At 39.7% G+C, this 13,559-nt stretch overlaps 1 protein-coding gene across 14 annotated transcripts in view; it reads left to right on the top strand.

The window, feature by feature from the left end:
- PLCE1 (phospholipase C epsilon 1) overlaps window positions 1-13,559 on the top strand; it is a 348,858-nt gene that overhangs the window by 254,867 nt on the left and 80,432 nt on the right. For all 14 annotated transcript variants that reach the window (XR_014826647.1, XM_084994885.1, XM_084994886.1 and 11 more), the window contains one exon: window positions 7,493-8,168. Coding sequence is in view for 13 of the 14 variants with exons in the window: in XM_084994885.1 (XP_084851011.1) it covers window positions 7,493-8,168 (676 nt within the window). In the remaining variant the exon portion in view is untranslated. The remainder of the gene's footprint in view (window positions 1-7,492; window positions 8,169-13,559) is intronic.

Raw genomic sequence — 13,559 nt, forward strand, 5'->3', positions numbered from 1 at the left:
CCCTTCTTTGGGTCCATGTGTGTATATTTTTGTGTATATATGTATATGTGTACGTGTCTGTGTGTGTGTGTGTGCATCCACGTGTGTGTAGGTGTGTATGTTACTTACAGGTGTCATCCTTTCCAAAATACTTTTAGGAATACTATCTTTGGTTGAACCTCAGAGACCAAGCCTCTGAGCTTTCCATTCACCATTCTTTCCTTTTGCCTCGGATTTTTTCACATGATAAATTTCTCTCCTCATTGCATCACCTCTCATGAAATCTTTATTTCCAACTTTCCGCTTATTGCATTGCCCTTTCTTAATTGTCTTATCATCTATATCCTAAGACCATTTCTTTTCCACTTCCCATTTTCCAGATCCTGCTTGAAAGCACTCTGGGGGCCGGAGGGGGGGAGCACAAAAATGCAAATATTTCTTTTACAAAACCTGTGAAGTCATATTGAAATCCTCATATTGAATTTTATGTACCTCAATACCACTAAGTTTTCTTACCCCACATGACTGCTACTTTGAAAAGGACCACTGAACTCACGAGATTGGGAGTGTTTAATAGAATTCACTGAAACCACCTGCCAAGACTTGAGAATCCATTGCTGATCCAGAGACCCACATTAAAATATTCAGCCCAGGGTTGTATCTGGAAAAGGGATTTCCAGATTCCAAAGCTCAGGAGAATTGTGCTTTGTTATTGATTTGGCTGAAACGAAGACTCTATGAACAATAATCTCCAGTCCCTATTCCTATGGCAACCACCAACTGTGTGAAAATTACATCAAAGAAAGAAGGGAAAGTTTCACAGTGCTGTGGTTCATCCAGATCCAGCCTTTGGTAAGGTGTTCTAATGATATTTCTCAAATATCTCAGCTACTCCTGCCAGAAAACCCATTCAAAGCACCCACAGAAACCCTGGAAAAATGATCATAAAATGTTCAAGACCTCAGCAGGAAAGGGACATGGTAGAGAGAATCTCAAAATGTCAGGGAGATCTTAAGCTCAACTCATCCAACTCCTCATCTCCCTGTACAGGTGAGGAAGTGGTACTTGGAAGAGAGGTGGAGTCACTTGCTTAAGTGGTGCCCAGCAGAGCTGGGTCGTGAGCCTGACCACGTGTTCAACTGCAGGGCAGGATCTTTTCTCCTGCAAGAAGAAAGGGCTAACCTTCAACTTCTTTTTATTTCTAGTTCCTGTAGATTAGGAACATCTGAATTCTAAACATATTCCAGTTACATTTCCTATGATCTGTAATAATGACTTTCAAATTACCAGCATGAAGAATAAATAAGCTTTGCCTATGTGTATATAAGTCCTGAAGGGATAAAAGTAGCATACGGCACCATTTCAAAGGAAAATGGAAATTAATTCTATTTAGGTGTACAGATAATAGGAGCTACATGTTCTTATCATCAGCATTATTAACCCTCTTTAAAATGCTGCAGCTTAAAAATTATTTGTCCATTTTGGATATAAGTAGATAAGTTCAGATAGAACCTTAGAATGGGGGCAGCTTGAGATAATTAAGAGCTCAAAGCTTGCAGTCACATTGTCTGGGACTGAATCTTGCTCCCACCACTTACTATTTGTGTCAGCTGGACAGGTGATTTGATCTTAACTAAGCCTCAGTTTTGTAATCTGTATGATTGGAATGATCGTAATGCTTTATGAGGTTGTCATAAGGATTATATGAGATGATGCATGCCAGAAAAGCAGTTTTGCATTGTAAAGGACATATAAATGGTGGTTATTGTAATGAATGCCTGCCATCACACCCTTCACATGCCACGCTGAGCCCTTAAGGTGTGGGCACCCTTGGCAGCAGTCACTATTTTAGGAGCACCCCTCTGTCACTCTCCACTTCCTTACTGGAGAGAGCAGTATTCTCTGCCCTCACACCCCAACAACCACCTTAGAGATGTCCCCAGAAGATGATCCAATCCCACAAGAATAAAAAAAAAAAAAAAGCTAAGCATAAGCAAGTAGGGTATCTGAGATAAGATCATAGTTACCAGGATTTCACACACACACACACACACACACACACACACACACTTAGGCGAACACATAAAATAATAAAATGATAGGAAACCAATACATTATTTTCCACAGAGGGTGGTGTAATAATGTCCCAACCTTACAAACACCCATCTCCTAACATCCTATAGGGACAGCCGACTGCTTCCGCCCAGCCCAGCCCAGCCCTTCACCTGCCAACCTGCCCCTGACTTTTCTGGGGATGCCTGTGTCCGAGGATACCTAGGACCACCCGTCCTCTTTTTCTCTCTCTTTCTGTCTCCTTGGCCAGTATCTGAGACCCAGTCCTGCCTCTGACACCTGTAATAGAGAAAGGCATTTTCCCACTGTCTGCAGAACACTCGGTTTAAGCTTGTTTATCACTTGAATCCCAACTTGAAACTTGGACATCATTTTTATAAAGAAGCAATGTTTATTTGAGTGGCTATGTTTTGAGAGATTGACTTTGCAGATACACTCTGGACAATAATGATATTATTAATATTTGGCATGCTGTTATTTATCAAGATACTACTTTTAAACGAACACTGTCCCAAATACTTATATTAAATTGGTTAATCTTCATAGCATTTCCATTTTACTCAGAATCTCACATCCAGCAGGGCCAGAATTTAACCGCAGGCAGGCTAGCTCTGAAGTCCTCACACTACCCAGATATAATTTAGACGCTTCCTGTGGTTGAGGAAGGTGCTACATTAATTAAAAGCAAGAATTTTTCCAGAAGCAAACAGAGCTCTGAATTTTATTTCAGGGAACAGCTATAGCAAGTCCTTTGGAAAAGGTATACATTTTCTTCTATCTTACAGAATTGAATTTAAGCTTATCACTTAATGAATCATGTTTATGTAATCACATTAACTTTGCAGGAGGTATCAATCAACATGTTATAAAGAAAATACATAACCAGAATGATAAATAGCCCACTTGTCCCATAATATAAGATTTTCATCAGGGAACATTGGAAAAGTGTTTATCTGTCAATTTAGGGTTTCTAACTGAAGGATGCTTCAGGGGTCTGTTCGGTACAAAATTTTTTTTCATTCCTTGGCATATTCCCTAAGTTTGACTCGGTAGTTTCTTTGCTGGTAGACCACATCTTTGATTTGATTAATGCTATTTGATTCCTGAGTAACTCTTTAAGTTCCACCTTATTCCTTCTTGTAAACCCTCAGAAACTTGTCTCCTGAGAGAATCAGGCATAGCAGTGCATACAATTACCATGTGATCTACGAGTTTGTTTCATTACAATTGTCAGTTTTTACCTTGGGCATTAGTCCCTGGAAGAATGCTTTTTAAAAGAATTACTAACACTTATCAGTAGCTCTTTTCATGTTCTAAAACAGAAACTGATACAAAGAAAGTCAGTGTCCACTTTCTCCCAACTTATATCATCTCTGAGCAGCAGAAACAGGCTCCAGAATAGCCTCATAATTTTTTTCTTTTCAGACACTGATTTTCATAATGCCTGTAGTTTTTTCACTAAAAAATAACTTGATTTAGCTCAGAACTAAAATTAAATGGGATATGGAAAACACCATTTCTCTTGCGATATTAAATTCCAAAGTTCTATGTCCACATTAACATCTGTTACATTTCATGGGTACTAACGCTCACCAATTGAATCTTTCTTGCTCTTAAAACAACAACAGCAACAACAAGAAATGTGACAGGGAGAATGTGGAAATGGTCCCAGAGGAAGGAAATAAAAAGATGAAAGAATTGGATGTGGCCCTGAAAAAGTCCCTCTAGAGGAACAGCTGGGCTGATTTAGCCTAGAGAAACGGAAGTGGGAAAGAGAAGTAGCAGCATGAAATCTTGGTCTTTTTGTGTTAATTATAGTCGTATACTTTTCTGAGCCAGATGCTGTGCTGGAGTCATTTACAAGTATTACTTTATTTGAGCTTCACCATTACTGCCGTGAAATGGGTACTGTCTTTTTGCCATTAATAGAAGAGTAAAGTGAGGCTCAAAGAGGTTGAGTGATTTGACTAGGTTACACAGTAAAGAGGGGGTGGAACTGAACATCAAACCAAGGGTGACCCCGAAGGGCATTTTCCTAACCACCATGCTATATGTAAAGCATAGACAGAAGTACTGTGCAAGAGGACCTAAGTATTAATTTTCCTTTGTTACTGAGAGCAATTTCAAAGGGATGGAACTAAGTTGAACACAAAGGATTTTCTTCCTTTTTCTTTCTTCACCTTTTATGGTGAAATGTGACACTAAGAAAAGTGCATTAAAGAGAGATGGAGTTGCACCTTTCCCCCAGATCTTGGTTCCTTATTAGAGAAAGAGTATTTTCTTTCACTAATTAGACATTCAAAAAGAAATTCAATAATTTCTTTCACTAAAGAACTAGTTTCTATCAGTGAAAGAATATTTCACTAATATTCTTCAGTGAAAGTAAGCAAAGCTCTTTGGATAAATGGGCTGATTCTAGGACTGGGATAGGAAATAGACAAGATGAACCTAAAGAATCTTGCTGTGCCAGAAAGTAAAGAAGTACTGAAAAAAAAATCCATAACAATGGGGTTATGTTCAAAGAAGCAAGAGCCAAGTGAAAGAGCTCCCAAAGGCCAAAGATGGAACAATTTGAACAACAAAATAAAGTAGCATGAGATTATAACACAAAGTATATAAATATTCATGAGTCCATGTATGTAAATTATAAACTAACACATGAGGGAGAAGAGACAAATCTCCCAATTAGAAGAATTCCAAGTAAGTTATGTAGACACTCCACCACCTGGGAGGTAGAACAGAACTCTCCGCTCCTTAAGTGTGAGCTCCACACAGTTACTTCCTTCCAAAGAGGACAATATAGAAGGGAGTTTTTTTTTTTTTAAGTAACTTTACAATGGGATATGACCAGCACTACCTTAGCCAGGTCAAACATCAACAGGGTAAGTTGTGTTGATAGCATGTTCCCTGGATATATGATGAGAATGGCACTCTACCTCTGTGGTCCTCCTCCCTGGAACCCAGAACCCCAGTCTAATTATGAGAAAAGTATCAAGCAAATTCAAATTGAAGGTCATTCTGCAAAATGTCTGTCAGGATTATCAAAAGCAAGGAGAGTCTAAGAAACTGTGACATAAAGAAATATGACTATTAAATGTAATATGGTATCCTGGAACTAAAAAGGGAAATAGGTTAAAAAAGGAGATCTACAGAGTTCCTGCTGTGGTAACAAATCTGACTAGTATCCATGAGGATCCAGGTTTAATCCCTGGCCTTACTCAGTGCGTTGAGGATCCAATGCTGCTGTGAGTTGTGGTGTAGGTCGCAGACACAGCTTGGATCCCACGTTGCTGTGGCTGTAGTATAGGCTGGCAGATGCAGCTCTGATTCGACCCCTAGCCTGGGAACCTCCATATGCCGCAGGTGCAGCTCTACGAAGGCGGGGGGGTCTAAACAGAGTACGGACTTGAATTAATAACATATTGGTTCATGAATTGTGTCATATATACCACCCTAATCAAATATGTTAAAAATAGGGGGAACTGTATGTGAGGTATACTATCCTTGCAATTTCTCTACAAATCTAAAACTACTCTAAAATTAATTTTTTTTAATTATTTGAATAGTTATCTAGTGAGTGCGTGTGTAACTATGACCCAGAGTGAAAATATTGTCAGCCCCCATAAAACTCTTGTTTGCATCCTCAATTATGTCACCACCTTTTCCTCTAGAGAAAATTCATTTTTGTGTTTGATGATAATACATCCTGCTCTTCTTTATAACTTTACCACTATTATGCCTTTCTAAAAAATGTAGTATTTTTTCCTGGTTTTGAAATTTACATGTGCTTGAATGTTGTCATTCAGTATATATGCTTGTATGTCTTGCTTAAGATTTGTCCATGTTGTTGCAGGTAGTTAGCCATTGCATGTTTGTTTTCATTGCTGTGCAGGATTGTGTTGTATGAATACATCACATTTTATTTAAACATTTTATTGTTGCTGGACATTTGGGTTGTTTCCACTGTGGCTTATCTGAAAAAGATACTCTGACCATCAGATTTGTGGATTTCTTTTCTTAAGAATATGTATTTGTATTTGAGGCAAAGAAGAAGAACCTCTTGTTTGAAAGCAGGAGTGAAATCTCGCTCAGGAACCAGGTTCTAGACTGAGAATCCGAGAAGCCCACTGCTGCTGTTCATGCCTCACCAAGAAGCAGATGGATGCTCAGATACCTCTAGATGATGTGAACATTCCTTTCCAGGGATATATGGACCAGCTCCTTACCACCACTTTGCCAGTGATGTCTGTAAACCAAACAGCAGAAAGATTGATTTTACTAAAAAGTTCTCATGCTTTGAAGAGAATGAGTCTCTTGGCCACATCCCTGCAACAGTGACAGATAGGAAGGAAGCAATAAAGGCTCTCTTGCCTTCCTCCCAGGATCCTTCTGGCCCTAGTAATCCAGGTTCCTGACTCAGGGAAGGCAACTTGCTAAACTGCCCAAGTATACAGTTCTTTGTGCACATACCTACACACACACACACACACACACACACACACACACACACACACACACCCCAAAAATCTAAAGTTGAGTCAAGGAGAGCTGTTATTGCTCATGTGGCCACTGTGATGGTATTTCCCAGTAAGTGTCTTTGAACTGATCACATTTTTAACAGAGGCACTTCTCAGCCCCACTTATTAAGTCTTGTTTTGTCTTAGCCCCATTGTATTCAATGGCTTTTGTTTACGATCAAGTAGAAAGCAAAGAACCTACTGATGAAGACCCCAGGCTAAAGAGTCAGACCAAAATGCTTAACCTGGAGCCAGTTACCTACCCCTTCTGAACCTTAGCTTCCCCAGAGATTAAAAAAAGAATAAGAAAATTTACTTTGCAAGTAGGCCAAATTAAGTGTAAAATGTATTTAACACCATTCCTGACACAAGAGGGATAATTAGTAAATAATGAAAGTTGTTGTTTGTGTTAAAATGCAATAATTAATCTAAGAGTTCCTTTCTTTAGGCCTGTGGTCAGATATATTTTTAAGTATAAATTTTTAGAATGCAGATATAAAAATTTACTCTCTAACTTTTAGCATTTCATATTTCCTATGTTAACTTGAATTCATAGTGGAAATAAAATGATGTCCTAGAGTTCCCGTCGTGGCGCAGTGATTAACGAATCCGACTAGGAACCATGAGGTTGCGGATTTGGTCCCTGGCCTTGCTCAGTGGGTTAAAAATCCGGCGTTGCTGTGAGCTGTGGTGTAGGTTGCAGACACGGCTCAGATTCCGAGTTGCTGTGGCTCTGGCGTAGGCCGGTGGCTACAGCTCTGATTCAACCCCTAGCCTGGGAACCTCCATATGCCGTGGGAGCAGCCCAAGAAATAGCTAAAAAGACAAAAAAAAAAAAAAATGATGTTCAGTGTCGGTGAAAACTTTGTGTTGTTCTCACTTCTAGTTATAAGACACGCCAATCTTGTATCTCTTTCCCACAGGTTTATAATTGGAGATTTATTGGATTCTGAAAATGACATCTTTGAGCAGCCCAAAGATTGGGACCCTCATGGATCAGAAGAGCCACAGAAGGCCTTTGACCATGGGACAGAGCTCATCCCGTGGTATGTGCTGTCCATCCAAGCTGATGTGCACCAGTTCCTGCTACAGGGGGCCACAGTCATCCACTATGACCAAGACACACACCTCTCTGCCCGCTGCTTCCTTCAGCTTCAGCCTGACAACAGCACCTTGACCTGGATAAAGCCCACTACTGCTTCCCTAGCCAGTGCTAAAGCAAAACTTGGTGTGCTTAGTAACACATCTGAGCCTGGAAAATTCCCATTATTGGGCAATGCTGGATTAAGTGGCCTGGTGGAGGGGGTCTTGGATCTGTTTTCAGCAAAGGCTGTGTACATGGGACACCCTAACATTGATATACACACTGTGTGTGTTCAGAACAAACTGAGTAACATGTCTCTCTCTGAGACTGGTGTGACACTGCTCTATGGACTTCAGACCACGGACAATAGGTTATTGCACTTTGTGGCACCAAAGCACACAGCTAAAATGCTCTTTAGCGGATTGTTGGAACTCACTAGAGCCGTGAGAAAGATGAGGAAGTTCCCTGACCAAAGACAGCAGTGGCTTCGGAAACAGTACGTCAGCCTCTACCAGGTAAGGGGTGCAGCCTTCCTTCTCTCCTCAGTATCATAATTCTTCAGATATGAATCTTGTAAAAACACACTTGGCATCTAGATCACCAAGGTTCATAGACCTGTTCATAGACTGGCTCTTGTTTAACCGAGCCAACACAGTGTAAAGCCATAATGTAAATTCAGAATGGTGTCTGGGGAGTTCCTGTTGTGGCGCAGCAGAAATGAATCCAACTAGTATCCATGAGGATGCAGGTTCGATCCCTAGCCTCACTCAGTGGGTCAGGGATCTGGCATTGCCGTGAGCTGTGGTGTAGGTTGTAGATGCAGCTCAGATCCTAGCGTGGTGGTGTAGATCTTTGTGGCTGTGGTGTAGGCCAGCAGCTGCAGCTCTGATTCAACCCCTAGCCTGGGAATCTCCATATGCCTCGAGTGCAGCCGTAAAAAGCAAAAAAATATAAAAAGCTGTCTGGTTCATAGTAGGCCCTATTATTATTTTGTATGAAAATAGTGACTGTGGTTATTGTACCTCTCACATCTGGAAAGAAACCAGTTAATGTAAGCATTTTCACTTAGAGTGAAAATGAAAAGCACCCTAATCTGAATGCTTTTATTATTATTTAGAGACCAGCTGATATGTTGGAAACCTTCACTTTGGAAATTGAAATCCTTTTTCATCATCTAATGTTATTTATCTCACTGTGTATTGCTGCCTAACTGCAGAACTTCTAAGGTTAAAAGAAACCTTCCCAAATGTAAGATAAACTCATACCTAGAGTTCTTCCAAACTAGATTTGTAGTGGCAGCAGCGCTTAGAAGGCGGTTTCTCACAGTCATGGCTTAAATTGAATGAGTTTTTCATTAACTCTAAATTATCAGGCTCTGTGATACTCCAGCTAAGGGTGGCAGCAGGACTGGGCTGAATGAGGCAGTGAGAAGAAACAGGCATAACCAGAGAAGCATGCTTGTGGAGGAAGGAGGGCAGAAATTGCTTGGAAATTGAGTCATAAATCCCCACTACAAAATGACACTGTTGGTGACATTGTCAAATGAGTTGTACCAAGTTTTTTGTTTTTCTCTATTATGTTTTTCTGTCTTTTTTTTTTTTCTTTTTTTGTCTTTTTGCCAATTCTAGGGCCGCTCCCTCAGCATATGGAGGTTCCCAGGCTAGGGGTTGAATTGGAGCTGTAGCTGCCTGCCTACGCCAGAGCCACAGCAACGCAGGATCCAAGCTGAGTCTGCAACCTACACCACAGCTCACCGAAACGCTGGATCTTTAACCCACTGAGCAAGGCCAGGGATCGAACCTGCAAACTCATGGTTCCTAGTCGGATTCGTTAACCACTGAGCCACGATGGGAACTCCTGTTTTTCTGTCTTTTAGAGGGAAAAAATCCTTTTCTACTAGTTTCACAGAGCAAATAGAACTATGACTTAATTTACTCAAATGGCTGTTTTCATGTACTTTTCACAGTTCTATCTAACATGTTTCTGAGAAGTAAAAACATTTTCCACATCCATGCAGTACTTGTGAGAAGTGATCATATTCTGAACAACTAACTTGATTAATGAATTAATAAACACATAGGTCTATATACATATACATAGCACAAACCCAGTTTTAGTTACCTCGTCTAAAATAGAAATCATGGGGAGTTCCCATTGTGGTGCAATGAAAATGAATCCAGTTAATATCCATGAGGATGTGGGTTCATTCCCTGGCCTCGCTCAGTGGGTTGGGGATCCAGCATTGCCATGAACTGTGGTGTCAGTTGCAGATGCTGCTTGAATCCTGGTTGCTGTGGCTGTGGTGAAGACTAACAGCTATAGCTCCATTTCGACCCTGATCCTGGGAACTTTCATATGCCATAGGAGCAGCCCTAAAAAGCAAAAAAATCAATCAGTAAATAAAACGGACATCATGAAGTTCCCTGTTGGCTCAGCAGATTAAGGATCTGACACTGTCATTGCTATGGCTCAGGTCACTGCTGGGGTGCAGTTTCCATCCTTGGCCGAGGAACTTCCACATGCTATGGGCACAGCTAATCAATAAATAAATAATAAAATGGAAACCAAAATACCTTCTTCCTGCCTACTCCACAGGGAGCTCTCAGTGCTGTCAGCTGCTTGGAAGAAAGGCCTTCAGGAGTAATTATGAATATCGATTTTCTGTTACAGAGTCCTTCTTTAGTCTTCTAGAATCATGAAAATCCATTCAATCTGGGCGTAAACCAAAGCCTTTGAGCTCAATTACAATCACTATCACAAAGCCTGTGTGGTTTATTTGCTCCATTTGTTTCCTTCCCAATCTTAATGCATAAAATAACCGAATTAACATATAAGGTCTACTTAGTTTCTCATTTACCCTGGCAACTTGTGGTTTGTGCTGAAGGGGGCACCAGCTGAGATTATGAACATGAGAAGAGGTAAGAGATGCTACAGGAGAAGAGACAGAGGAAGTGACCTGGGGCAGACTCAGTCCTATGCAGTTTTAAACACAGCTGCACCCCTCCCTTTCTCCCAGCTCCCATCCCTCCACCCCTGCGTGGAACCTCTCCATCACAATTTAACAGTAAAACAGCTCCATATAGGGAGTTACTGTTGTGGCTCAGTGGGTTAGGAACCCAACTAGTTTCCGTGAGGATGCGGGTTTGATCCCTGGCCTTGCTCAGAGGATTGAGGATCCAGCTTTGCCACAAGCTGCGGCATGGGTTAAAAATGCGGCTCAGATCTAGCGTTGCTGTGGCTGTGACGTCTATGTGCCGCAGGTGTGGCCATAGAAAGAAAACAATAAAACAGCTCCATATACCTCAGTCATTTCTGAAAACATAGCTGACATTCTTCCTCAAAACACTGTTATTACATGAGCCATCTAGGAAGATAGGCACTCAAGATTTCTTTCTTTCTTTTTTAAGTGAAAAAGATAAACAGACTATTCATTTTCCCGTAATATTAGACCAGTTCCCAAATTGTCTCAGGAAACATCAAAAAGATGCTAATTTGGTACTTGGAGAACAAAAGGTCAAATAGGCATCATGCTAAATGCTCCTCTTGGTGATTTATAATGCGGCTTAGTACGTTTAAAGCTCTAAGAATCTTAGACCCAAAGTACAAAATAAATCTATTTAAATGTATCTAAAATTTAAAGAAATGTATGGAAGGTCTTGATTTCTTCCAAACTCTGTTAACTGCTCTTAGGTGTATTTCTTTATCCACAGTTTAGGAAGCGCTTATATAGAAAATAATCTTTCTGATAGCAGAGGCCTCTCGTGTGATGAGTGCATGCACAGTTACTTTCAAATATAAGTATGTTAGTACTAGTAAATGGAAATTGACTCAGTGGCAATAGTAACAGGAAATAAGGCAAAAGACAAGAAGAAGATTGTGGTGATGGCTACTATAAATATAATAATATTCATTAAATTATAAGAAAAATAGTGCCATTTGTAAGGAAGCCTAGGAATACAGCAAATTAGAAGGAAAGTGCAGAGATCTGACATGGGATGTGAAGGAAGGATTGGTATCTTGGCTTTGGCTCAAGGTTGTCATGGGCAGAGCTAAGAACCTGTATATTTGGAAAGATCTCTGGGAAGCTGAGAAGGTTTAACATAGGATTATCAGTAAAATTCTTTGATGGTAAGCAACAGAAACTGAGTCTGGCTATCTTCAAGGGGAAAAAAGGAGGGTTTACTTAAAGAATTAAGTAGTTTAACAGTCTTCAAGGTATCATATGCAAAGATATGTCAGAGGTAAAAGGGCGTGAATATTTTTAAGGAATCAGTTTCTGAATGTTCAACTTCCACATGAACTGTCTTTTAAAACCAAGAATGTACCTTCACTCACAGTTGTCTTTCTCCCAAATTAAAAATAGAAGGTACATCTTTCACCCATCCCAAATAAGTTTATTGTTTCGTGTAAAACGAAAGAAAAGATTCAAACTACATTTTAGTTCCCAGAAAGTCTCCTTGAAAGATTAAACAAAGGCATCCTGCTTTTCCAGGCCCAAAATATTTCCATTAAAAGTAAAGTTTGGCTCATGTTTGGGATGTTTTGAATTTAGAAAAACCAAAGCAGTAGAGGCTGATTCTTTTATATGTACATGGTAATGGGTCTATTAAATTTTTTTTGTTCAAGATTTTGTTTTTTTAGGGCAGTTCTAGGTTTACAATAAAATTGGGAGGAAGGTACAGAGATTTCTCATAAACCTCCTGCCCCCACACATGCATAGCTCTCTCATTGTCAACATCACTCACCAGAATAGTATGGTTTTTACAATAGGTGAATCTACGTTTACACATCATAATCACCCAAAGTCCATTATTTTAGAGTTCACTCTTGGTGCTGTACATTCTCTGGGCTTGTGCAAATATACAATGCCATATATCCATCATTATAATATCATATGGAACGTTTTCACTGCCTTAAAATCCTGTGTGCTTTGCCTCTTCATCTCCTTCTCCCACTGTACCCCACTCTCCCCTAGTCCCCCACAACCTCTGATCTTTTCATTGTCTCCATAGTTTTGCCTTTTCCAGAATGTCAGAAGTTGGAGTCTTCTATGTAGCCTTCTTAGATGGGCTTCTTTCACTTAGTAGCATGCATTTAAGTTTCCTCCATGTCTTCTTGTGGCTTGATAGCTCATTTCTTTTTATTGCTGAATAATACTTTATTATCTGGGTGAACCACAGTTTATTCATCCATTCACCTACTAAAGGATTTCTTAATTTCTTCCAAGTTTTGACAATTGGGAATAAAGCTGACATAAGCATTCACGTTCAGGTTTTTGTCTAGACATACATTTTCAACTCATTTGGGTAAATACCAAGGAATGTGATTGCTGGATCATACAGTAAAAGTGTGTTTAGTTTTATAAGAAACCACCAAACTGCCTTTTGAATGGCTGTATGATTTTTCATCCCCACCAGCAATGGATGAGAGTTCCTGTTACTCCACATCCTCACCAGCATTTGGGGTGTTGTCAGCATTCTCGATTTTGGCCATACTAATGGGTGTGTAGTGATATCTCATTTTATTTTTCAGTTCCCTGATGACATGATGTGGAACATCTTTTCATATGCTATTTGCCGTCTGTATATATGCTTTGGTGAGATGTGTGAGTTAAGGTCTTTGGCCCATTTTTTTCTTGAGTTGTTTGTTTTCTTCTTGAGTTTTAAGATTTGTTTGTACATTTTGGATAACTGACCTTTATCAGATGTTTCTTTGTAAATATTTTCTCCCAATCTGTGGCTTGTCTTCTAATTCTCTTGACAGTGTCCTTTGCAGAGCAGAACTTTTAAATTTTAATGAAGGAGTCTATTAAATGTTTAAAGATGTGTTAAAATCTATATATAAAATTTATATAAGATTTCTTTCAGATTCAGAATATGTTATTCAATAAGGTAATTAAAATCGAA

Source organism: Sus scrofa, chromosome 14, assembly GCF_054392235.1.
Source record: "Sus scrofa isolate SSC_HxYL_T2T_F1_AM1 chromosome 14, Sscrofa_HxYL_maternal_Yorkshire_Landrace_v2.0, whole genome shotgun sequence".
NCBI lineage: Eukaryota > Metazoa > Chordata > Mammalia > Artiodactyla > Suidae > Sus > Sus scrofa.